At 38.7% G+C, this 24,849-nt stretch overlaps 1 protein-coding gene across 6 annotated transcripts in view; it reads left to right on the forward strand.

Annotated features, from left to right (window-relative positions):
* CHL1 (cell adhesion molecule L1 like) overlaps nucleotides 1–24,208 on the forward strand; it is a 190,592-nt gene extending 166,384 nt beyond the window's left edge. For 4 of the 6 annotated variants that reach the window (XM_074957512.1, XM_074957510.1, XM_074957513.1 and 1 more), the window contains 4 exons: nucleotides 10,016–10,177; nucleotides 10,893–11,024; nucleotides 13,553–13,625; nucleotides 17,660–24,208. In XM_074957512.1, coding sequence (XP_074813613.1) covers nucleotides 10,016–10,177; nucleotides 10,893–11,024; nucleotides 13,553–13,625; nucleotides 17,660–17,876 — 584 coding nt within the window. In that variant the 3' untranslated portion in view covers nucleotides 17,877–24,208. Of the gene's footprint in view, nucleotides 1–5,100; nucleotides 6,009–10,015; nucleotides 10,178–10,892; nucleotides 11,025–13,552; nucleotides 13,626–13,738; nucleotides 13,818–17,659 lie in introns of those variants that run through there. The other 2 variants (XR_012640166.1, XM_074957514.1) reach the window with 2 other exon arrangements.
* Nucleotides 24,209–24,849: the final 641 nt, after the last annotated feature.

Raw genomic sequence — 24,849 nt, forward strand, 5'->3', positions numbered from 1 at the left:
ACAACAAAAACCTGTTTTCAATAATGTTATATGGCTATATTCTGCCCTTAAATGGACATTTTGGATTCCAAGAAATATTAATGGAAGCCATGTGTTGTCATTTGAGGGCAGAATTTGGGAATCCCACAAATCAAGATTAACATAAGGCTAACAGTAGTGCACTTGCTCCATACATAGCATTATTTTCCCATAAACTAACACAGTGAAATACATTTGTAGGCTACTTGCTGTCCTCCTAAAGCTCTAACATTCGATGATTTACAAGAAAATTAGAAGAACAAGCCAGTCTGTCTCATTCAGCTGAAATCAAATACACTCTGCTCGGGAACTCTGAAAGTTCTACTGTACCAATGAACAAGTTCCTAGATATTAATCAACAATAATTGCTTTTGACATACCACAGGAAAGGACAAAGAAAATGTGATAAGCAGAAATGGCCTGGCTTCATCATTTTTAACACTGATAACATTGTAACCATGAAATTTAATATCTTAGCTGACTTTCACCCTGCATAGTCTCTTCAGGTGCTGAAGTCAAAGCACAGTTCCTGGCAAAAAATGATTCTTAATCCAGCGAATGTAGCAAGCCTGATTTCAGGATCCAGTTACTAAGAAGCGTTTAAGGCCCCGTCCGTGAAACAGAGACACCCCATTGCCTTTTGCCTTCTTCCACATGATTTAATCCTTAATGAATTTTTGTGCATAATGAGACCTGGTTGTGCATGCGATGCCTCTCAGTATCCTTCCGAATCCATGCATGGATCTAAAGACAAATTTCCCACTTTTGCATCCCACACAGAATGTCCAAAGATTGCCTATCCAATGGTGAAATCAGCAGCTCATTTAATTACATCTCTCGCACGCACACACTCTCTCTCTCGTGCTCTCCTTGGACTTCAGAAAATCTCCTGAATACCTGCATACCTGCAGTCTGTGAGAAATTATTTCCATGAATCAACCTACCCAGACCAGAGTACCGCGTCCAAATCTGGGTCCAGGATTCCACCTCTAATTCCACACATAAACATATTCCCTTGTTCATGAAATGATTCAGGACAGCTCTTATGATACCAGCAGATACCAAGGTGCAAAATATTCTATTATTCTCCCTTTGTAGTTCATGTGGACTCCCATCATCAAAAAGGCTTGAATGATAATGCTGCCCTCCCAGACCCAATACCTGATAGGTAAGGTTTTCTATCACAGACCAGATCTTATTTCATTTAAGCGACCAGACTCACCCTAGGCTGGGTTATTCTGCCACCTTCTTCCCCTTAGGTAACTGGCTGTGGTTGTATTACTATATTGATCATAAGGCTGAACTGATGCCTTTTCACTGATCTAAGTCAAGCCCACCCATACACTGCATATGTCCTCCAAAACCACTGTACTGTGCAGCTGTTTCAGGGCCAAGCAGAATCTGGTGCTATATTAATAAATGGCCTCTACTTCCAGCATCCTTTTCGTTCCCCGTTTATTCTACTATTAAGGGAAGTGTGACTTTTTTTGCTGGTAGATGAGATTAATGGCTAAATTGAAAAAGATAATTTAAGAAATCAGATTAAAATGGGTTAGAGTTTTGTCTTTGACAACATAATTTATATATATATATATATATATATATATATATATATATATATATTATATAATTTTTTTTATTTTATTTTAATTTGATCCCAGAAAAATACAGTGCTACTTCATTACCCATTTATTCTTGTATTCTTTGCTGAGATCAGGAGTCCTACATTTGGTCATTTAGGATGTTGTTATTAATTTGCATGACCCTGTGTAACACTCTAGGTTTTAAAAGGATCTTTGTTGGTAACGCTGTCAGTAACGTATGGCTAGGAAACATGCAAAATTGGAATTTTGACTTTTTAATTTTCCCATGTTTTCTTTCTTTTCTTTCAAAAGATGTTGTTGGCAATGGCAGCAAGGGATTCTACTGAAAGTCAGAGTGGCAGATTGCACATCAAATAGAACAGCATAATCTCTGTAAATTCTAAGGGTCCTAATCTGCTGTTACTTTTGTGCCCTATTACACAAATTTTTCAAGTAATCTAAAGGAGAGCCACCTGATAGTACCAATGTCCATCCTTAGATACAGCTCTCCTGCTTACATTGAAATCCCAAAGGAGTTTTTTGTAATTATCTGAAGGCTAAATTTGGTCCAGGCTCATTTAAAGTGTGCAAAATCTGTGCCATCTGGCTGAGGAAATCACACACATTTCTGTGACTTTCTCATTTTTTTGAGGTGAGGAATGGCGGGCACGCAAAATACAAAAAGGATGATAAAATGTGTAACTATCTCAGTTAAACAAGTTACACAGTCTCTCAAAAATGGAGTGTTTTCAAAAGTCAAGGCATATTAAAGTTGCCCAGATTTAAAGTGGCAGATTGAAAGTGTGGTTCTACTGTGGAAAGAGACTCTATAAAATAACATTATCGGCTCTGGTTTTTATTTTGTCTCTGTGATTCCCATATTCAATGTGCTCCATTTTCAAAGAAAAATGATCTACCTCCCTTATCTATTTTAGGGCTTCTATAGCTCCCATTACTCTAGTATATCCAGCTGTCACAGGCTACATTGTGGGCTTTGTAAAATAAACTGTCCCAGAGAAGTACAGCTGTCTGGGTGGGTTGTGGATATGTATTCAGTCATGTTTGGCGCCTGGCATATTTGACCTGACTTTATAATAGCTATATTAAAGTAAATACTCATTTGTTTTCCATTATAGCTGAAGATTATTGAATTTATGCATTTTAACCTCAGGGGAGTAGGTTGTGCAGGTTGTCCTGTAAAGAGTGGCAGGTCCCAAAGCTGCTTCATACCACAGTTCCATGGTGGACTTCTGCATCACAGCACATGGGGAAGTGGGAAATGAACAGGCTGGGCTAGGGGCAGGAAAATCTTCCGTGTTTTCACTCAATGGGCTAGAGCAGCTTTCTGCAGTCATTGCATGTCCTGGTGTGGAGAGAATTCCCCATCAGCCCAGAGCCTTGCTTGAGTCGGAAGGAGCCAGTTCTCCATAGTTCCTTTAAAATGTGGTTCTCCTCTGCAATGTGTGTGTGTAGGGTCAAATCCAGTACTATTAACCAATGGTCTATAACAGGAGTGGGCAAACTATGGCCCGCAGGACCCTCCTGCCCGGCCCTTGGGTTCCTGGCCGGGGAGGCTAGGCCCCGGCCCCCTCCTCCGCAGCCTCACCTCGCCACGCTGCCGGCGCCATGCTCTGAGCGGCAGGGTGAGCTCCTGGGGCAGTGCAGCTCCACAGCCCGGCCTGACCCGGTGCTCTGTGCTGCGTGGTGGTGGTGGCGGCGGTGTGGCGCCGCCAGCCACCGGTGCTCCAGGGAGCGTGGTTACAGGGCGGGGAGTTCGGCCGGGGAGTGTGTGGACAGGGGTTGGGGTGGTCAGAGGGCGGGGAACAGGGGGGGTGAATGGGAGTAGGGGTTCCGGGGGGGCAGTCAGGAAGGAGAGGGGGGTTGGATGGGGTGGCAGGGGGTAGTCAAGGGTGGGGGTTCCGGGGGTAGTCAGTGAGAAGGGGTGGTTGGATAGGGCAGTCGTCCTGGGGGGGCAGTCAGGAATGAGAGGAGGGGTTGGATGGGGTGGCGGAGGTCTGGGGGCGGTCAGGGGACAGGGAGCGGGGGGGTGTAGATGGGCAGGAGTCCCGGGGGACTGTCAGGTAACAGAGGGAGTTGGATGGGGCAGGACCCCTGTGGGGGGGTACGGATAGGAGGTGGGGGCCAGGCCACGACCCCCTCCCCTATCCAGCCCTCCATACAATTTCTGAAACCCGATGCAGCCCTCAGGCCAAGAAGTTTGCTTGCCCCTGGTCTGTAAGGAGCAGGTCCCAAAGGTAATCCCCCAGGCCTACCCTGCATGTCACTACCCTAACACCAATAGCACTAATAACTAAATCCAGTATGTAATAAGCAGTCATTAGAGGGGAAGACTTCTTAAATCAGCATTCTAATGGAAGTGAATATTTAGTGGCAAAACCCAGCTGAGATGCTGAGGCAGAGGTGGTTGAGAAAACACTGTGCAGAACTTGTGCCTACTGAGTTGTATGGAAAAGTCATGGGGAACCACAGGGAACACTCCATTTGCACAGAAGCTCAGATTAAGGCCTTTCATTACTAGAAAAAGATGACTCACAGTCGCACTTGAAATGAATCCTTTTTGGGTTACCGTGGGTTCTCGAGTTTCTTTTTCAGTCACCTAGAGAAATTATTATTCAATCAGTCAACATAGAGTTAGAGGGGTTTGTTTTGTGGGGGAGGAGGGGCCGGGGGGGGGGCAAGGTGGGAGGGAGGTTAGATGTAGAACAGGGATAATTTTGATTGGAGAATTTTTACTAATGGTGGAAATGACTGCCGCTCTGTAACATTTGCATTACATTGCAAAATAAATTTTAAAAAAATAAAGTTTCAAAGTTAAATTATATTTTCAGTTTGATGTTAAAATGAATGACTGGAGATTAGCAAATTGTTATTAAGGATCAGCAGTTTTTCCTCTGCTGTGAGAATTATGAACCCTGGAATTTATAGCTTTAATGTTGTTTAGCTTTTAGCCTTTTTTTGTATCTTTAGAGAGAGCTGATTAAATATTATGGGCTTATCTCAGGCTTAACTCCATGAAAGAATGTGTGCTGTCTCTGTTTAGAAAATGATTATTACTTCTACCTTTTTTATTCAGGTAGCATTTCTTAAACTGCCCCCAAAACATTGACATAAGAAAACCTGATGATCAATATTGCTATACGTGTAGTTAGCCACCTGAAATGATATACAACATAACATTAATATATATTTTAAATGGAAAGAGAAACTCCTAAAAAAAAATAGAACTAAATCCCCCTCTGATATATTGTCATCTGACTCAACAATCTTTGTTGCCAAATTTCATACTATCCAGAGCTACCAGTGAGTTGCAGCATTGACAAAATACAGAATTATGTATGTTACAGTGATTACTGTACATACAAAAATCCAAGTGTTAATGAAAAATCCATGCATATGAAACAGTAACTATCACTAGAATTTTCAAAGGAGCCTAAGGAAGTTACATGTTCCAATCTCATTACATGTTCCAACCCCTCAGACAAACACCTACAAGATCTCTATCAAGCGTTCTTACAACTACAATACCCACCTGCTGAAGTGAAGAAACAGATTGACAGAGCCAGAAGAGTACCCAGAAGTCACCTACTACAGGACAGGCCCAACAAAGAAAATAACAGAACGCCACTAGCCATCACCTTCAGCCCCCAACTAAAACCTCTCCAACGCATCATCAAGGATCTACAACCGATCCTGAAGGATGACCCATCACTCTCACAGATCTTGGGAGACAGGCCAGTCCTTGCTTACAGACAGCCCCCCAACCTGAAGCAAATACTCACCAGCAACAACACACCACACAACAGAACCACTAACCCAGGAACCTATCCTTGCAACAAAGCCCGTTGCCAACTGTGTCCACATATCTATTCAGGGGACACCATCATAGGGCCTAATCACATCAGCCACACAGAGGCTCGTTCACCTGCACATCTACCAATGTGATCTATGCCATCATTGTGCCAGCAATGCCCCTCTGCCATGTACATTGAGCAAACTGGACAGTCTCTATGTAAAAGAATAAATGGACACAAATCAGACGTCAAGAATTATAACATTCAAAAACCAGTCGGAGAACACTTCAATCTCTTTGGTCACTTGATTACAGACCTAAAAGTGGCAATTCTTCAACAAAAAAACTTCAAAAACAGACTCCAACGAGAGACTGCTGAATTGGAATTAATTTGCAAACTGGATACAATTAACTTAGGCTTGAATAAAGACTGGGAGTGGATGTGTCATTACACAAAGTAAAACTATTTCCCCATGTTTATTCTCTCCTCCTTCCAACCCGCTGTTCCTCAGAAGTTCTTGTCAACTGCTGGAAATGGCCCACCTTGATTATCACTACAAAAGCTTTCCCCCCCCCACCCCCGCTCTCCTGCTGGTAATAGCTCACCTTACCTAATCATTCTCGCTACAGTGTGTATGGTAACACCCATTGTTTCATGTTCTCTGTGTATATAAATCTCCCCACTGTATTTTCCACTGAATGCGTCTGATGAAGTGAGCTGTAGCTCACGAAAGCTTATGCTCAAATAAATTTGTTAGTCTCTAAGGTGCCACAAGTCCTCCTTTTCTTTTTGTGGATACAGACTAACATGGCTGCTACTCTGAAACCTGTCATTATAATTCAGTGGCAGTTGGGCACCTACTTCCCTTGGGCTTCATTTAATATCCCAGCCTTAGAATACTAACCTTTATGACATCTCTCAAGATCATGATAGTAGCCTCTCATAACAAAGGTATGATCCAACTCAATTCTCTTTTGCCACCCAACATTCTGACAGACTAAAAACACAGTTTTCTTAGCCGTATAGAATAACATCCTAATGGAACTATTTCTTGAACTATGACCAACTGATTGACCGGCCTCCACCACTACCGCATCATTTATACAACTGCTCAGGCAGCCCTTCTGCCCTCTCAAGCCACACTGCTGATCTGCACATGTACTGGGAGCAACTCTGCAAGCCCTGGTGTACATACAAACTTTTCCTGAACCGGGGCACTGGTGATCACCGACTGCTATTCTGAGCATCACAAGTATTACCTACTGAATCCTTTCTATAGTTAAATACAGTCACACCTATCCCACCTGTTACAGCCAGTAAAACTGTGGCCAGGAGCAAAAGGTAAACAGAAATGGTGGTAAGACAAAATGAGCTAGCCTCTCTTCTGTGCTTTGTCCAAAAGTCCAACAACCCAAAAGTCAAGGTGGATGGTCTAGGTGTCAAGCTAAGCAGGATGGCCTACTAATTTTCATCTAATGGATTCTAAGGATGTGAGGGTAATTGTAAATTACCAGTAAAAAAAGATCCTTCCCAATCAGCACAAACTACCTCGTGGAATACAAAAGCCCAGAAGGTAGAGTGTAATTATGATGCATATTTATAAGCTTTTAATAGCCATTCAGTGGAGGAAAACTGATGAAAGTGTAGTTTAACTTTCCATTTATTCCAGGCAGATATATTTAGACAGGTGCTGTTATAAATTAAAATATTACTTACAATTATAATTCAACTGTAAGATTGCCAATCTTTGTTTTTTAATAAGTGAGTTTCATAACAGATGTGCTAACTTTTGGAGAACTAGCACTATAGTACGTCTTTAGGGGAGATTTATCTTGTTTTCCCATTATTCCATAGGCTTCAATTAAAAAAAAAAAGTATGTTCCATTGTTCTCATAAATCTCTAAACCCAATAGGAATATTGTAAAATTGCAGTTCAGTGTTTAATGTTCATGTGAATCCCATGATATGGCTGATAAATAGTCATGGGGAGATGACAAATGCTGGTGGTATATATATTATTAAAGCTTAAATATATTACTAAAGCTTATTTCCTGTATTGTAGATTAAAAACCTAACCTAACTGCTTTCAGTTTTCTGAAGCTAATTTCTGCTGTGCACTGACCTTTCAGTATATTGAGTAAACATTTCCTTACCAGTACGTCTTTGTTTCCCCCCCTCAGGATTCTAAACTATTTTTTCTATTCCCTCTACCAACCCTTCCCCAGTTACGCATTATTTCTTTTCTATGGGTATTGTACAGTGTTTAGTTTTATAATGCCAACCAGATTTACATGGAAAGAAATCACACACACACAATCTCCACTCGACTCCTATCTTACAGTTTAGGATACAGAAAATCCTTTATACAACATTGTGGTGCCAAATATCAAAAGTCCTGCACAACTCATGGTGTAAAACTTTGTTCCCAATCAGGCAAAACCCCCAATCCCTGATCCCGCAGAGCACTTAAGCACATAGAATCATAGAATACCAGGGTCGGAAGGGACCTCAGGAGATCATCTAGTCCAATGCCCTGCTCAAAGCAGGACCAATCCCCAATTTTTGCCCCAGATCCCTAAATGGCCCCCTCAAGGATTGAACTCACTTAACTTTAAATAAGTGAGTCATGGCATTAAAAAAATTGACTTCAAGGGACAACTCACATGTTTAAAGTTAAGGGCAAATGTAAGTGCTTTGCTGGCTTACGATCTCAGTGTGTAGAGCTACAAGATCAGACCTATGCTGCATACAGACTGGAAAATATGACTACTTTGTCTGGCTGACATCTTTAAGTGTTTTATGGCGTTTACTGACCAACAGGATTAAAGTTCATATAGCAGAGCTTTATTTCTTTTTACTTTATGGGTAGCTTTTTTTATGAAACACATTGTTCTGACATCCTGATTTTACAAAATGTAATTAAAATGCACCTGTAATGTCTTGTTGCTGAATTTGCAGTTTGATTAAAAATTATACCTTAGCTTCATGTAGTTCATTTTGTAAAACGTACCTCTAGATGGATTAAGTTATGCTAATACACTGTGCTTCACCATCCGCATTATTCTAATTGAACATGTTCTGTCTGATTCCCAGTGGTCTACTAATTTAGCTACTTATTGTAATATATGTATACTTGCCTTGGAAAACGTATTATGTACAGCTCCTTTAACCATGTCTGTTCCTCTCTTAATCTCTTTTTTTCTTTTCCTTCAGCTATCAAGAAGGGCTAATCACTCAAAGCTTTTTTGTTTGCTTGCTTACCAGTTTCAATAGTAATCAGCATTGCTTTACTGTCCGTGTTATAAGCGCAAATTGATCGAGCCGTTTTTGAGCTATGCTGTATGTATGAGTAACCATAAGATCCCTTTCATGAGTTAACTTTAGAATGTTCACCAGATAAATTAAGCAAATGAAGACACTGAACAGAAGTAAAAAGGCATATGTTTTAATGCTTTCCTCCAAACTTTAGTGTCTAATACTAGACCTGGGCACCGTTCAATCTGAGGCCTGATTTGAAAGCCCATTGACATCAATGATTCTTAGCCTTTCTATAGACTTTAACGGACTTTGGATCAGGCCCTAAATGTGGGTGCTGTTTTATATTCCTTGTGTAATTTTTAGCAAAAGTTACTGTTTAAAATCCTGAAAGAGAGGAACAGTTATGATTCATTCGTATGATTTATACTACACTGTATCCAGGATGAGGGCAAATCCTGCTATCTTCACTGCAGTGAATAACAGTTGCTTCCTTTTGCAATTAGCATGAAATACTTTTTTTAAAAAAACATACATAATAAATCACTTACCCTGCAGTCCTGGATTCAGGTAAAACATCTGTTCATGTCAAGGAGAGTCTTGAAAGCAAAAGGAGTGCAAGACTGACTTTGTTTGAAAACCATAGAAAAAAATTGATTGCAAATACTTTTCATATAAATAAATATCAGTTGGAACATGTAAAGATTGTATATGAAAATCCATTTGAAAGAAAACTTCAGGTATACCTAAAAGAGAGCTTTGCTTATAGCTTCAGTACAAATGTGAAATAAATGGGGACAAGGAGATTTATTGTCTAAGGAAAATTTGAGTATAAATCCCAGTGTAATTGTTCCTATGAGAGATGTAATATTATTTCAGGATAATATGGGCCTCAGTCCTGTCCCATTTACTTCAGTTCAGTGGAAGATGGATCAAGTCACAGATTGTGTAAATAAACCCAGGCCATATTCAGGTTTTTTGTTTTTTTTTTAAATTAAGCATTCATTAGTTAAAGCAGATCTATAGTCCTATATGTCATTCCTTCAATATTTACTTTCATCCTGCAAATTTAAAACAAGCCCTTCATAAATCTCAGGATTATTTCAGTTTGACACTGATTTTATCCTGCAGAATATCAAAGAGCAAATACATAAAATGCTTTTCTACTTTATTTTCTTGTCTACCTTAAAAAATAAGATAAACTATCCAAAGGTAAATGTTAAACATATCCATGTATGCTGTTCTATTATCACTTGTTATTTAAATCATTTGTAACTGTGCATTTCAGAGTCCTGCTATTGAATTAATAGAATTAATCAATGTGACTTGACTATGTACATTTCATAGGTAAAGGGATCGGGAAGATTTCAGAAGCAGTAAATCCCACCCAAAAGTTTCACCCCATTGAGGCACTTGAGCCTGGTACTGAATATACAGTTCGTCTAGTGACTAAGAATTGGGTTGATAACAATAGCATTTTTGAAGATGTAATTGAGACGAGGGAGAGAGGTGAGAAATGAAACTGTTTAGGGTGATAAATCCATTGTGATAAAACAAGATTATTTTATTTTTAATATTTCAGGAAATACTGACATTACATATTATGTTGTGCAATGAAAGTGTAACAGTTAAATAATGAAATCTTAGCCTCGTCTTGCCATTTACGTCAATAGGAACACGAATGAGTCCATCATTTTTCAATTCAGCCTTGTATTTTGTCTTCCCAGTAGTAAATAATGACACGTAAATAATTTCCAATACATATTATATACAGGTTTTAGCTACTATGCCATTTTAATAGGGTAGGTGCTGTTACATTTTACATCTTCAGTGTAACTAGCTGAGCAGTTTGCATGTACCCTAAACACTTTTAACACTATTTCTGTCGCAAAACTGCTTGCATGAGAGGCTATCAATTTTCTGTCCAACTTTCCTATTTGGCATTAATCCTCTGAATCAAATGCTCCTTTGGAATTACTATGTATATTATGTTGCGGACACTTTATTTACTTAAATGTGAACATTATTCCTCAGACCTATTATTTCTGTCCTGTATTTTTTCGTTTTTACATTGAAAATGTTAGACTGAAATCAGTAAAGCAGCAAATAGCGATAGTTTGGTGTGATTCAGGTTTAGTTCAGAAAATATTAAATGGTGGGTTTTTTGGTTAGGATGGTCTATTTTCCTCTTGTTAAATGTTTTTACTTCTCTCCTTTTACAAAGCTTATGCTGGCATTTATGAGGGAATTTCCACCCAAGGCTGGTTTATTGGACTGATGTGTGCCATCGCTTTGCTTACCTTATTGCTGCTAACTATGTGCTTTGTCAAAAGAAATAAAGGAGGAAAATACTCAGGTAAATGACGTCCTTTTTGAGATATGTATATAATAGCAGTCCTTCTTCACACCAATAACTTCTTATTTAAGTGGAAATGCCTCAATATTTTGCCTTCGGTCCCCTAAAGGTTGAACTTATACCAACTGAAATACAAAATTTGTATTTGTGACTTTTAATAAATATAACATTGAGTGAATTTAAATAAACATTATACTCAGCTGATGAGATTCTGTGCTCCATTTGTAAGAGGTGCAGCACAGAACACTCAACCAGAGGAGGAGGCACTATGATGGCTTTAAGCCACCTTTGAACCTTCCTGATCCTGGGCTGCTCCGGGACTCCTCGGTGTAATTGAGACAGCCATGGGGGCCTGTGTAAGTTACAACATCCTCCCCCTGTTGCTTTGTGTGCTGCTGCACTGCTCAGAATCTCCATGGGGCTGTGATACAGCCCCACTCCTAGTTCTGCTCCCAGAATGCTCCATGGCTTGTGAGGGGTCATTAGGAGGCATACTGATGGCTGCTCTCTGTACTTCCAGTGTAACACCGACAGACCCCGGATGTTGGTGGGCGGGATCAAACCTGGAACCTCTGGAGCTAAATGCATGAGCCTTCGCTGCATGAGCTAAAAGCCACATGGCTCTTAGCTAAGGTTGTAGAGCAGACTCATTAATCTCTCTCTAAGTGGTCTTGGTGCCACTAGCAATCTTGTCACTGGTTAACATCTGCTTATGCCCCAGAGCGACCCTACGGGTTTCATTGTTTTCATTAGTGAGGGTATTTTACGTGTGATTCAGGAAGCAACTTCTAACAGGGCAGGTTTAGGCCCTGATCCTGTATCACTAAAGTGAGTAGGGACACCAAGTTGATCATCATATTGATAGACGGTCATTTTTCATTCAAGGTCTCACACATGGAAATTTTAAAATTATGCCCTGGCAGGTCCACCCAGTTGTCAGTGATTTGATATGAATTGTAACTTCTTAAATGTCCTCTGACTAGATCTAGTCATTGCATTACTTGGGTTGTTTGAGCTGTGCAATTAGAAATCTCTGTTCTATTTTTCTCCAGATTTTGTATTCCAAATTAAAAAATGGGAATATTAGATATACGATAAGAGCTATGGAAGTGAAAAGTAAAGGCTGTGGGAGTTTGGTAGTATTAGACCGGTGGTGGGCAACCTGCGGCCCGCGGGCCACATGTGGCCCATCAGGGTAATCTGATTGCCGGCTGCGAGACATTGTGCTGGCGTTGACCATCCGCAGGCACCACCACGCGCAGCTCCCAGTGGCCACGGTTCACCGTTCCCAGCCATTGGGAGCTGCGGAAGCGGCGGATTGCCCTGATGGGCTGCATGCGGCCCATGGGCCACAGATTGCCCACCACTGTATTAGACACTACAATAATTTTCATTATACCTACAGGCTATAATGTTAAAATGCTACATATTGCCCCTTACTCAGGTAGGGTTACAATCCAGCCCTATATGTTATTGTTTCACAGTAGTTGTGCTAATATGTTTTTTATTTCATTGAGCACTATACAAACACAGGGAGCCGTGCTAGGGGATCCAGTTGCAGAACTGGGATCCTAACTTGTACACACAGGGCCAGATTTTTATAAAGGTACTTAAGGTGCCTAATTCCCATTGATTTCAGTGGGGGTTTGGGACCAACATTTCTTAAAAGATCTTGTCCATATTCACTAGAGCTGCATGTGTTTATTGGACTAAAGTCTTCTAATTTGCCTTTTTTGGGCATGTGCAGTTACCTATTTTATATACCCAGTTACAATAATTGTGTTCCCACAATGTTTTTTTTTTCCTAAATCTAATCTTAATTAAACTAGCTAAGATAAAGTAATAGTGGCTGTAGTACACGTTGATCGTCAGCAGAAATCAGAAAGAAATTTCCCACATGGTACTGCATAATTAGGTTTGTAAACAAATTACATGGATTTACATAGGGTGACCAGACAGCAAGTATGAAAAATCGGAATGGGGGTGGGGGGTAATAGGGCTCTATATAAGAAAAAGCCCCAAATATCGGGACTGTCCCTATAAAATCAGGACATCTGGTCACCCTAATTTTACACCTTCCTTGGAAACATCCTGAATTACCAACTGATAGAGGCAGGATACTTGACTAGATGCACCTGTACATCTTTTTTTCCAGCATGGCAATTTTTAAATTCATATTCCAACTAAATAGTATTATAATGACATATACATTATGGTTCCAGATATAGCGTGAATTACACAGGAAAGAAATGTGTCTTAGTAAAAGAAATTGTAGGGGCTGCATTTTCAAAGCAGTATACAAGGATTTAGCTGCAAAACTCTGACTAGGGTCCTTGGGAATTAGGCAGCTACCCCATTCTACACCTCTTGAAAACATACTCCTCTGTGCAATGCAAAACACTTAACTAAATTAGTTGCCTTCCAGCTGTAGATAATGATTGACAGTTTTCCCATAGAATCTGCCAAAAATAAAATTGATACATGAAACAGCATGGTGAACAGATCTATTCTTTCTTTCATTTGTACAGTGAAAGAAAAAGAGGATTTGCATCCAGATCCTGAAGCTCAATCAATTAAAGATGAGATCTTTGGGGAATATAGGTAAATATGATCTACTACATCAAATGTTTTTTTTCCCCCAATATCTTCACAAGTATTTATTTAATGTGTTTTTATTATAGCATGCAAGTAACACTATTTTTTCATTTTCAAAGCAAACCCCATGGGAGTGGATGATAATATGAATGTAAAGATATATCCAGAACACTTTAATCCACCCAAGTTATGATATAGGTAATTTTTGATGGAGTAGCCCTATTTTTCCATCTGTTTCTTATTTAGCACCTTTTATATATATTGTTATATAATGTTTATACTGGGCCTAATCCAAAATCCATTGAAGTCAATGGAAAGACTCTCATTGATTCCAATGGGTTTTGATTGGGCCCTTAGTAACATGGGGGTTGTTCATTCTGCAAAAGAAGAGAGAAAAATTAAAAAGACAGAAAATGGCAAATAAATATCAGTACAGTAGTTTCTGTATAAGAAGTAAAATAGTTACACTTGGCTGCATTCAAGACTAATGAGGCTAATTAATTACATTATATATTTACATTACATATGAAAATACATCGTGGTATGAGCCATATTTGAATACTGGTTAACTAGCTTTTAAAACACAAACGTTGCTGGCTAAATCCGGTATGTATACTAGATTATTTACCAAGGATAAGGTTTTTTCATGCATAATTTCATCTTTATTTAATTTTTAATGCCTTCTAATGGGACAGATATTTAGAAAGGTAAGAGTGTCATGAGGTTAGTAATTTTCACCCCCAACTCCAGCCTGTATTTTCTAGAAATACAAATACTGTATATGGTAAAATGAGCAAGAAATCTTTTGTATATTGATTATGAAGAAACAAATTTGGGGGCCAGTTACTGACATCCTTATTCAGTCAACATTACTAATAACTTCAGTAATAGTTTAAGTGAGGATGGCGGAATTGAACTTTTATGTTACTAGCTTAGAAACCCAATCTTTGGCCCAACAATTTGGAAGATTTTTGTAGCATCTACATCTACTTTCCATTTTTCTTTGGTTATTTCTTTTCATGATAGATGGAAACATACTTGAGATATTTTTATATCTCCTGATTCTAATGACCTTCAGTCCCACTGAAGTCAATAGAGTGGGACAGATTAATGTAAACTAACAGGCCAGTATCTTTTGACCAGCCAACAAAATAGCAGGTGATCCTATGGCAGTGTGAGCACCTCCTATGAGGTGCTGACCAGTTTCAACTCCCCCTGAAGTCAATTGCAGTCAAAAGTGCTGATCACAATTTGGAGGAGATGCTTAAGACTTCAAAGCGCTGGTCTGAGAGTGGCAAATGTGTGGTCTAATGCCTATCCTGAATATCTGGTCTTGGAACAGTCCAATGTATGACAGTCTCTCTATACCATTTATATGGAGCAAGAGTGAGAAGACAGCTGGGTTGTTAAGGCTGCCTGGGCTCCTAGAGCTGCAGTGTGAGGGGGTAGCCAGCAGGCAGTGCCATTGCATTCACATCTTGAGAGGTCGGTGAAGTTGTGCACAAGTTACTCAGTTTTTATGTGCAACTACGGTAAGTTGCATTAATTTGTTGGTTCTCCTGAAATCACTTTAATAGAACCATCTAATTGGATTCTCTCAGTCTCGACCATTTTCTGTTTGGATATGTACGTAAGATGATTTACTTCAGATCATCACTGGCCATGAGCATCTTTCTGGGAGACATAGATATCCTAGAGATACACATGGCTGTACTCTGCTGTCACCTTCTTCATTGTAAAGCCAGTGGAACTCCACTGATTTCAGTGGCTTTACTAGGCATACATTGGCATAAATGAGAGCAGGAATATGGCCCAGAGCAGGAATATGGCCCAGTTGCCTAATATTTTAGGGATTCCAGTTAAACTTGTAACATCATGTCTTTGACTAAAAAATGCTATTGCTTCTTTGCCCATTTTTATTAGTATAAGAATTTCTAGTAATTTTACTTATATCTCGTGGCAGTTGGGAAACTTCTGTGACAGTCTTTTTTTAGACCAGAAATGCTGGGCTTTCCAAAATATACAATAACAGGCTCTCATTGCAAGATCTCATGGGATTTCTCATGCCATTTCCACTGGAGTACCTTAGTCAGAAGATACAGTTTCCTTTAGGCTTCACTGTTTCCAACGCATTTTTTCGTAGCAGCCTTACACAGGTCCTCATTGTAAATTGCCTCTTTTGACTCCTTCTTAGTAATTAGGTGTTGTGTCTTCTTTGCTATTTTTGCTATGCCTAATAAAAAAGGATTTGAATTAATATAGATTAGCATAAATTTGTTCAAAATAGCTTTGCCAAATAACACTAGGTGTCTTTTAACACTTCATTGAATCATTCCTTCATATACATATGTAAATTCAGAGTTTGAGGCTGGAGATGTAATGATGTAACCAATGTGCAACTAAGCTGTGATGCTGATAGGTTCCACAGAGCTAACTAAAAAATGGAACAGATCCTTTGTGAAAAATGTTGCAAAATAACTTTCCCCTTTGTCACGGAAAAACTGGGATATCTTTCAACCAGCTCTGCTGCAAAGGGAATGGCCCAGAGCTCTGGGCTGCTAAGGGTGTATTTGGCACAAATCCAGAGTCTGGGACCTTTGTGGCTCCCTAATCCTTAGGTAAAAAGAAAAGGAGTACTTGTGGCACCTTAGAGACCACAAGTACTCCTTTTCTTTTTGCGAATACAGACTAACACAGCTGCTACTCTAATCCTTAGGTGTAGCTGAAGAGAGCACAGCCTGCCAACACAAGGGTCATTCCAGCAATTAAGGATTAGCCATACACGGGTGTAATCCAGCCACAAACCCTGCATGGGACTGGGGAAGGCTCAATGGTGAATGGTGAATTAAGTGCAAAGCCAGAGCAGCCCAAAACAGATTTGGAGACTCTTCCCAAGTAATTCTAGAGCATATGAAATGATGGGCTCTTTGTACTGAATACAAATGGTATGAAGAAGTGAGGTTTGGGCCTGATATTTCAGAGATGAGTCAAGATCCACATATATTATGGCATGTGCAGTGACTGCAATTGTATGTACAGATTGGTATTTGGGGCACACAGCTGTTTAGGGGCCTACCTGTTTGTGCATATAAATTACCCACTTTATGTAATTCTGTGCCCCTGGATGGGTCTTCAGCACTGAAGTCAAACCTGGCACCTCTGCATCTGAAAGCAAAAGAGATCCAGCTCTCTTACCCAAGGCTGTAGCAGGCTCATCAGCCCCGATAGTGTGGCCCAGTTGTCCCTAGATGGGAACAGGGTGCCGCACTGAGTGAATGTGGATTATGACTGTGCAGTTGCGAAATAGATAGACATGCAAAATATATTTTTATTTATTACTCAGAATAAATAAAAGTGCCCACCAGCATCATGCCGATCATTTAAAGTTACAAAAACCAAAGTGCTCACCCCTTCCACCAAGCAGCAGGACACAATAAAATACCAATACCCCCAAACATCAGCCTTTACCTCAATCCACCTACTCCACTTCAAAGGCTAGGTGAAAGAAATGGACCCTGCAATGGGCAATACAAATGGCTCTTTGCTTTGTAAAATCAGACTCTTTATGCCTCTCTTTAAGATACAAAATAAGATACAATGATGCATCAATAGAGTCGGTTTTCAGCTTTTTTGTCTTTTCCCCTTCCTCCTCCCTCCATTTTCAATGGCAAAAGAAGGAAAAGGGACAAAAAAGGAAAAATAAAAACTGTCCGCAATCCATTCTTTTCAGTAATGTTTGCATGTTTTGGTTTTTGTTTTGTTTTTTGACCTATTCCATTAAATTCAAAATTACAAAAAATGCAAAATGCAAACAATGCACAGAGCAGAGTGTATTAGCGGCACCACATCCATTGACTTGACTTGGAATCAAGTGAGTAATGTGTTGTGTGCAATGTTTTGAAAATGTATCCCAATCAAAATGTATCTGATTCCCTCTTCCCTCAGTATGTCTGTTTATTTTGACAAAGGAAATGAACAATTGCTTTTGTAACTGTAATACAAAGCTAGATTTTGGGAAGATTTTTTTCTTTATTTCATAGTGACAGCGATGAGAAGCCACTCAAAGGCAGCCTCCAGTCACTTAACGGGGACATTAAAGCTACGGAAAGTGCTGATAGTTTGGTAGATTATGGAGAAGGGGACCAAGGGATGTTTAATGAAGATGGTTCATTTATTGGCGCTTACGCTGGATCTAAGGAAAAAGGATCCGTTGAAAGCACTGGAAGTTCTACAGCAACTTTTCCTCTCCACGCATAAAATATTAACATAAATGATTCATTTCAAATTTCCATATTTATCTTGACTAGTAATCAACTATTACCATAGGTGATCAGAAGTAGATTGCAGAATGAATCAGTCAGAACCCCAACCTCCAGGTAATATGGGAATTAGTCGCTGCTATCAAAACATGACTTTTGAGACTTTTCAGTCCTGATTGTTCAGGTGTTTTCATTCATAAAAACAGGTGAATAATACTCTCACATACCATATATACCACTCAGTCTGACCAAAACCATAGCTTCTCAGTGTTACATATGTATATAGATACTTGTTACCCTACATGTTTCTCTATATAACTTTCTATTTCTTGTATGCTTTGTCACTTTGTATAGACATTTACATCCAGTATTCCCTAATATATAATGACCTTAGCATGGTGGAAGTCAGAAGATAGTGGGGGTGGGAGAAGGGAGATTACTTTAAAAGTTAACACCAAGAAAAAAATAATTGAAAACACTATAGAAATACATTGCATATATTATTTAATGTTCACGAAGAAAAAGAAAGTCCGTTTAAGTAATTCTAGAATTAGTGGCTAGAGCTGATTGCAATTACTTAGCGACACAGCTTTATCCAAAAGTAATTTGATCTCAAACTTGCTCTCAAAAGAAACCAGTTCCGATCTGGTATCTATATCTTCTCTCCAGTAGCTGTCACTCTTTCCTTAAACAAGTTCAGTTACACTAGTTTTCCTTTGGCAGAGGATAACGAGGCTCATCCTACATCTGTTTGATGTGTCAAGGAAGCAGGATCAGGTCTTTAAACTACTAAAAAGGCCACCTGAATCTGCCACCCAAGATCCTTGAAAGCTGCATTTCTAAGCAACTGTGTTTTGTCTGCCTTCTGTCTGTATATCTGTATGCGAGCATACATTTCAGGAATGCATTGTACATATTATTTACAGTGTTGCTGTAGTGATGTTGGTCCCAGGATACCAGAGAGCCATGGTGGGTGAGGTAATATCTTTGTTTTGTACCAGTTTCTGTTGGGGAAAGAGACCAACTTTTGAGCTACACAGAGTTCTTCAGAAGAAGACTTTGGTCCAATAAAAGACATCCACTTTGTCTCTCTTGTACATATTATGTTAATATTTACATAATTGAAAACACAGACTGGTTTTAATTTGAAGTGAGAAAATGATCCTAGCATGAGTCTGTATTGCTATGTAGAAATAGAGGGACTAATTGGGTATGAAACAGTCATATATTAGCTTTTCCTCTTTCTTTTGGATAATACTTAAAAATAATTGTTTCTCTCTCCAAAAAATAAACCCTGAATAATTAGGGATTTTTAAAAAAAAAATATTTTCACATCCTGCATTGTTACTTTTTTTAAAAAATGGATTACACTAGAGTTTCTTTTCTATATGGTTTACTGAATAAGGTTTAAAATTCCCAATGGAGCTGTTCCTTTCTTTGCTACTCATTCCTTTTTATATTTGGTCTCCCAATTATTTTTAAAAGTTTGTTGGGTTTTTTTTCTTTTATATTTTGTTAACTTCAGTACAGTGCAAATGTTCCTTGTAGTTCTGTGTTGTTCTTTTAAAATGGTTGTATCTGCATAATGACAATTTAGCCATTGTTAGAAGGAGAAATTTTACTATATACAAGCTAATTCCTGCAAAATCTTTTATACACGAGTAGTCCTTAGGCAAATAGCTCTGTTGATTTCATTGCAAGTACTTCAGTGGAAATAATAGTGTAAGTAAAGACTATTCCCATGAGTAAGGGTTTGCAGGATCAGACCCAGAATTACAACTTTATGAGCTGCACGATGCACATTGTTAAATAATCATAACACTGGTTTTAATTTTATACAATACCTAAGGGACCAGCTCCCATTCATGTACTTAAATGAAGTGGCTTGAGTTTCAAAAGTTCTCAACAACAACTGAAAACAATGGTAGCTGTTGGGTGCTGGCCCTAAATCTACCATCTATTTGGAATAAAGGCCAATGGGACTACTTATAGGTGGCTTGTAAGAGAATGATATGGTCATAGGTTAAAATAGTTAGCACACTATACTGTATTATTAGCACCTCAGATCCCTAAAATTGGGAGAATTTGACAAATGTCTCACTATTTGTACTGTATATTTTTTTACAGTTAATTCAACTTGATCACTGAAAAGGGACTGGTCAGCTTGGGGAAGGGGGGAAGGGTCTCACACCCAGAGGTTCTGGCAGGAAGCTGAAACCTTACATCCTGTCCCAAGTCACACAAGGTGACTTTTTTCAGGACTCCAGACAAATTAACCGACAGGATGAATGTCCACTGACACTAGTGCATGAGAACCTGAAAGTGAAATAAACTGAGAATTGACCAGACTTGTATTACAATTTTCAATTTGTTGCTAGTCTATTCCTAATCCATTTCACTTTGAGGGAGCTCTGCACTAGCACAGGGGAGCAATGTTCGGCTAGCAGAGGAAAGTTTCCTTGCCTTCTCAATTATTTCCACTGAATATTCTTTTTTTTTTAATTGAAATGTTTTGATTGCCTTGGATTTTGTAAACATTAAATTTATTCTCTTCATCTTTTCTCTTTCTACCCTCTAAAGAAACTCTTAATAGGACAGGGAGAGCCCCTAGTTAGCCTTATCCAGCAAGATGGAGTAATAAGTCCTCAACCACCACTGCTCCCATCCACAAATTTACTAGCCTTTCTAGTTTGTTTTTAATGGTCCATTGAGTAGCCAGAGCCTCTCTTCTTCTCCCCTACTGCTGTGCCAACTTCTGTAGGTGCCACAAATCCTCAGAGAGAAATCTGATTGTGGAGGAGGGAAAGGTCCAGACTAGGGTGTTAGAGTGTATTAGGTAGGAGCTCAATTACAGAAATCTGCCTTCTCCTTCTACTCCCCATAGCTACTAAACAACTCCTCTGTTCAAAGGGTTTGGACCTCTGATAGGGGCAAACCTTTAGGATTGTGGGCCACTGCCATCTGCAAGTTTGGATGGCTGCTCACACTCACACATTAGGTACGATATGAGCCATTAAAAGTCAGCAAAGGTATGCCATTTTTCTTGCACTTACAGGATGTTCGGTTTAACTGGAGTCATTGTCCCAGAAACATCTATGTTAAACAGACACAAATTTCAGACCACATTAGTGGGACAGCCTCTTATCAAATAATGAATAAGCATCCTGTGCTATGACTTGCTCATTTGTAGCTTAAAGTTGCTGATGACATTCCTGTGATGTGCTATTCATCTGTGTCGGTATGAGTACTTTTTCTATTTTTTTTTTTTATTCAGTCTCTTAAATCTTAGTGTTCGTGATTCATTACTCCTCAGGGCCTAAAAATCACACTGTGACAAAAAGATGTGCAATGAAATTTTTTTAAACGTGCACTGACTTTTTAGGGTTCTGCCCAATGAATATTAAACAAACGTCTGAAATTCCCAGAGATTCTTGTGTCTGTCTAGCTCCATTCTCTTTCTTGAGTAATACTTTTTCAGCAGGGATTTTTTTAGGCACCACTATATCTACTTTATATCCTGGAATGTGCAGAAGATTAAAATATGCTTCCAAAAGAGATGTCATTTTAAAAACAAAACAGCAAAACAGTTTATACTTTTGGAGCCAATTTTTCCTTTCATTCAAAGCAGGCCAGTTCCATTCATTTCAGTGGGGTTTGGTGTAAAGAAGGGGCCATTTTGACACTTATGTTGCATTTAAAGTATTAGCACCATAAATGTAGTACCACAATTAAGAGAACAGGTATTTCTGATATTTTTCAGAAGTGCTTGAAATCCTCTTAATCAAATAACATTTTGGAAAACTGTAATGATTTTTTATTTAATTTGTTACATACAAAAAACTCCTCCTCTATTAAAACTGCATACACTGAATGAGACAGGGGTCTTATGAAAAAAATGCCATGTGATCATGTAGTATATCTCATAATACATACACACAGGAAAGCTGAATTAAGGTTGCATATGAAACCTTAATTCTGGCCTTTCCTAAATTTTCTGATTTGGACTTTACAACTGTAACTAATATTTTTAAACATAGATTTTTGTCTGTAATTTCTTAGGTTTCTTTTAAAGGAAAAAGTAAAAACAAATTTAAATTATATGCAAATGCAATAGCTCCCCCTATCATACATCATCAGTCAGTTTGAATCCTAAACCTCCAGCACAGCTTGAGGACTTAATTACAGTAACCATTTTAGTTAGCAGTAAGAGAAAACTGATATTCCATAGACAGGTGTGACTAGGTTACTGGAGTCACGTGCTGGGTCTAAGGAAAATGAAGAGATTACTATGAGTGTGGAACAGCTCTCCTCTTTTCAACCTTCTGGAGGTGAGGGAAGCTCCTTCCCCATGTGGTACTCCTGGGGGAAGCAGAGGGAAGGGGTTTTAGAAAGGAGAACGGCTTGGCTCTCTCTCCCCTCACTCCTGTTCTGTCTGTTGCTGCTTTGATAGTGGCATGGGATCAAGCTCAGATTAGAGTTAATTCTATTATTATTTTGGCATGCTGCCAACATTTTACTGGCAGCACAAGTCACAGAAGGGTAAAGTTGATTTTCAGAAGCTTATATCTCAGCCACACCTGAATGGAATTTCATCTGACAAAGAAAAGGCACTTCTCTGGTTCCAGGGATTTCTCCCTGATGAATTTCAAAGGCCCACTTTAAACAATGGAGGTGATAGAGGTACTCAAAGAAAAGGTTGCAAAAATCTTTTATAATGAAAAGTCTTAGGTAAGCAAAATACAGGGGGTTACTCCTCCCTGGTAATAAGGACCAAATGCTTTACTCATGTTGGATAATCCTAGCCTCCACTAGTATTCCCATTTACTTTAATACTACATACTCATGGAGTATGGCCTATTCAACATGGGTAAGGGCATTAGAATCTGGCCCTTGTATATCAGAGCATTACATTTTAAAATATGCACAATCCACCCAAGAAAGAAAGCTTGCATAATATTGTATTCTTCGGAATGGCCCCCATCTCCAGTTTAGTCTCTGGTGGTGTTTGTGAGCTCAAGGGCACAAAGTTCAAAGGAGTTTATGCATTTTAAAAACCGTATTTCCATCTCTGTGCATTCTCCCATTTACATCAGTGGGATTCCCCAGGAGGCTTTGATACTGGATTCCAATACAGGATAAGTGTCTTGGCCATGTATCTGCTACCAATAAAGACAATAGACAAGTTATTTTCCCCTATGAATAAATCTATATATATATATATATATATATATATTGGAACATAGACTACAGGATTGGAAGGGACCTCCTGGGTCATGGAGTTCAGTTCAGCAATCCCATCATATAACTCCATTAATAAATTTATTAAAATTACAATGGTTAGGTTGTTTAGTATATATAATTAATAAGAAATTATATCTTCTGTAGGTCAGCTTTCAACATGATGCAGTGGTTCAATGATTTGTCACTTTGTTTTGGCCTGATCATAGAAACTCTTATGAGTACCCCTTATTCAGATGAGTACTCCCATGGAGCTAATGGGACAAACCATATGAGCCAATGATTCTCGTGTAAATAAAAGTTTGCAGGATCAGAATTTTTCCCCCAAGTGAATTAAATAAAAATGAGCAGGTTGCATCTTTCCAGGCTTTTGACAATAATTTTACACGTAGCTTTGGAAAACAATGTTAGGTAATTGGGTACTTTTATTCTAAGCCTTGTATACATCTGAAGAGGCATTTCACTGTAATTTCAATCATGCAGTCATAGTTACACAAATAAAAAGGATATTTAGACATGCTGTTTATAGTGTATCTCAATTATTTTAAATAACAACCATGTAAGGAGAGAGAAATTGAAGGGAAATCATTGTTAGGGCTTGCTGGCAGAAATTCCATTAACTTGACAAAAGATCATGCCCTCAAAAGCATCTTTTTTTAATGTTTAGTGTTTCCGAATAAAGTATATACATAATGTTTGCATTTGATCTCCTGACTATTGGTACATGTTTACACTTCAGCACCATATCTTTCATGTAAAAGTTTTGACTATCAGATCAAGCTTTGTTATCTGCAGTAATTCAGTTTTCATGCAGGAACCAATATATGGGTATGAGCCAAAGCATACTGTATTTTTTATTTTACACAAGATATTTTGTTACTTCATGTAAAAAGATCAAGACAAATGTGGTACTAAGTTCACACCATTCTTTTTTTACTAGATGAATGTTAATGTAAATTTATTAAGGTTTAGAAAAATGTGTTTGTACTGTAGTTGCTGTTTGTATCATGTACATGTATGGTTTTAAAAGATATTTTCATTATACATGGAATTCAACTTTGCTAATAAAAGTTTGACTTGATGTGTTCTTCAAATGCCTAACTTGTGATCAGCACATTTATTTTTTCTGCTCATGTTTTTTTTTGTCAGGAATTTTGTTTTGATTTTAAATTAAGGCCAGATCCTCAGCTGGTGTAAAGTGGTGTAGTTTTATTGGCTTCAGAGGAGCAAATATACTAGCTGAGGATCAGGCCCTAAAAAATCTATTGAATTTACACATTTGAACATATGCATGCAAGCCAGGGAAAACAATGCATGTCTCAACAAGAGGCAAATTCAAAGTCATAACTGTGCCTTACTTCTATTGTACATAGTAGTACATTATACAGTATTATAAATGCACTGTAAGTTGTTAGGATTAGGTACAAGAAAATGTGGTCAATGTTTTCAAAAGAACTGAACATCAAGAGAGTGAAGGGACATGTGGTGTGGGGAGATAAAGCCATTAATTCCTAGCTTCCAGCACACAGGGCAACTTTTCTGTCTTCTCATCTTGGGCCTAATTTCTTGGTGTTTAATAGCTGCATCTTCCATTGATTCCAGAGGTGAGCTACTCAAAACTGGAGATGAACCTGAACCAGAAAAAAGCATATCTATTCATTCCTGAACTTCAATGGGCTCATTTAATTCATAATGCAACTTCAGGAATGGTGTCCACAGGCAAAGTATCAAGA

The sequence above is a fragment of the Natator depressus genome, chromosome 7 (assembly GCF_965152275.1).
Source record: "Natator depressus isolate rNatDep1 chromosome 7, rNatDep2.hap1, whole genome shotgun sequence".
In the NCBI taxonomy this organism is placed as follows: domain Eukaryota; kingdom Metazoa; phylum Chordata; order Testudines; family Cheloniidae; genus Natator; species Natator depressus.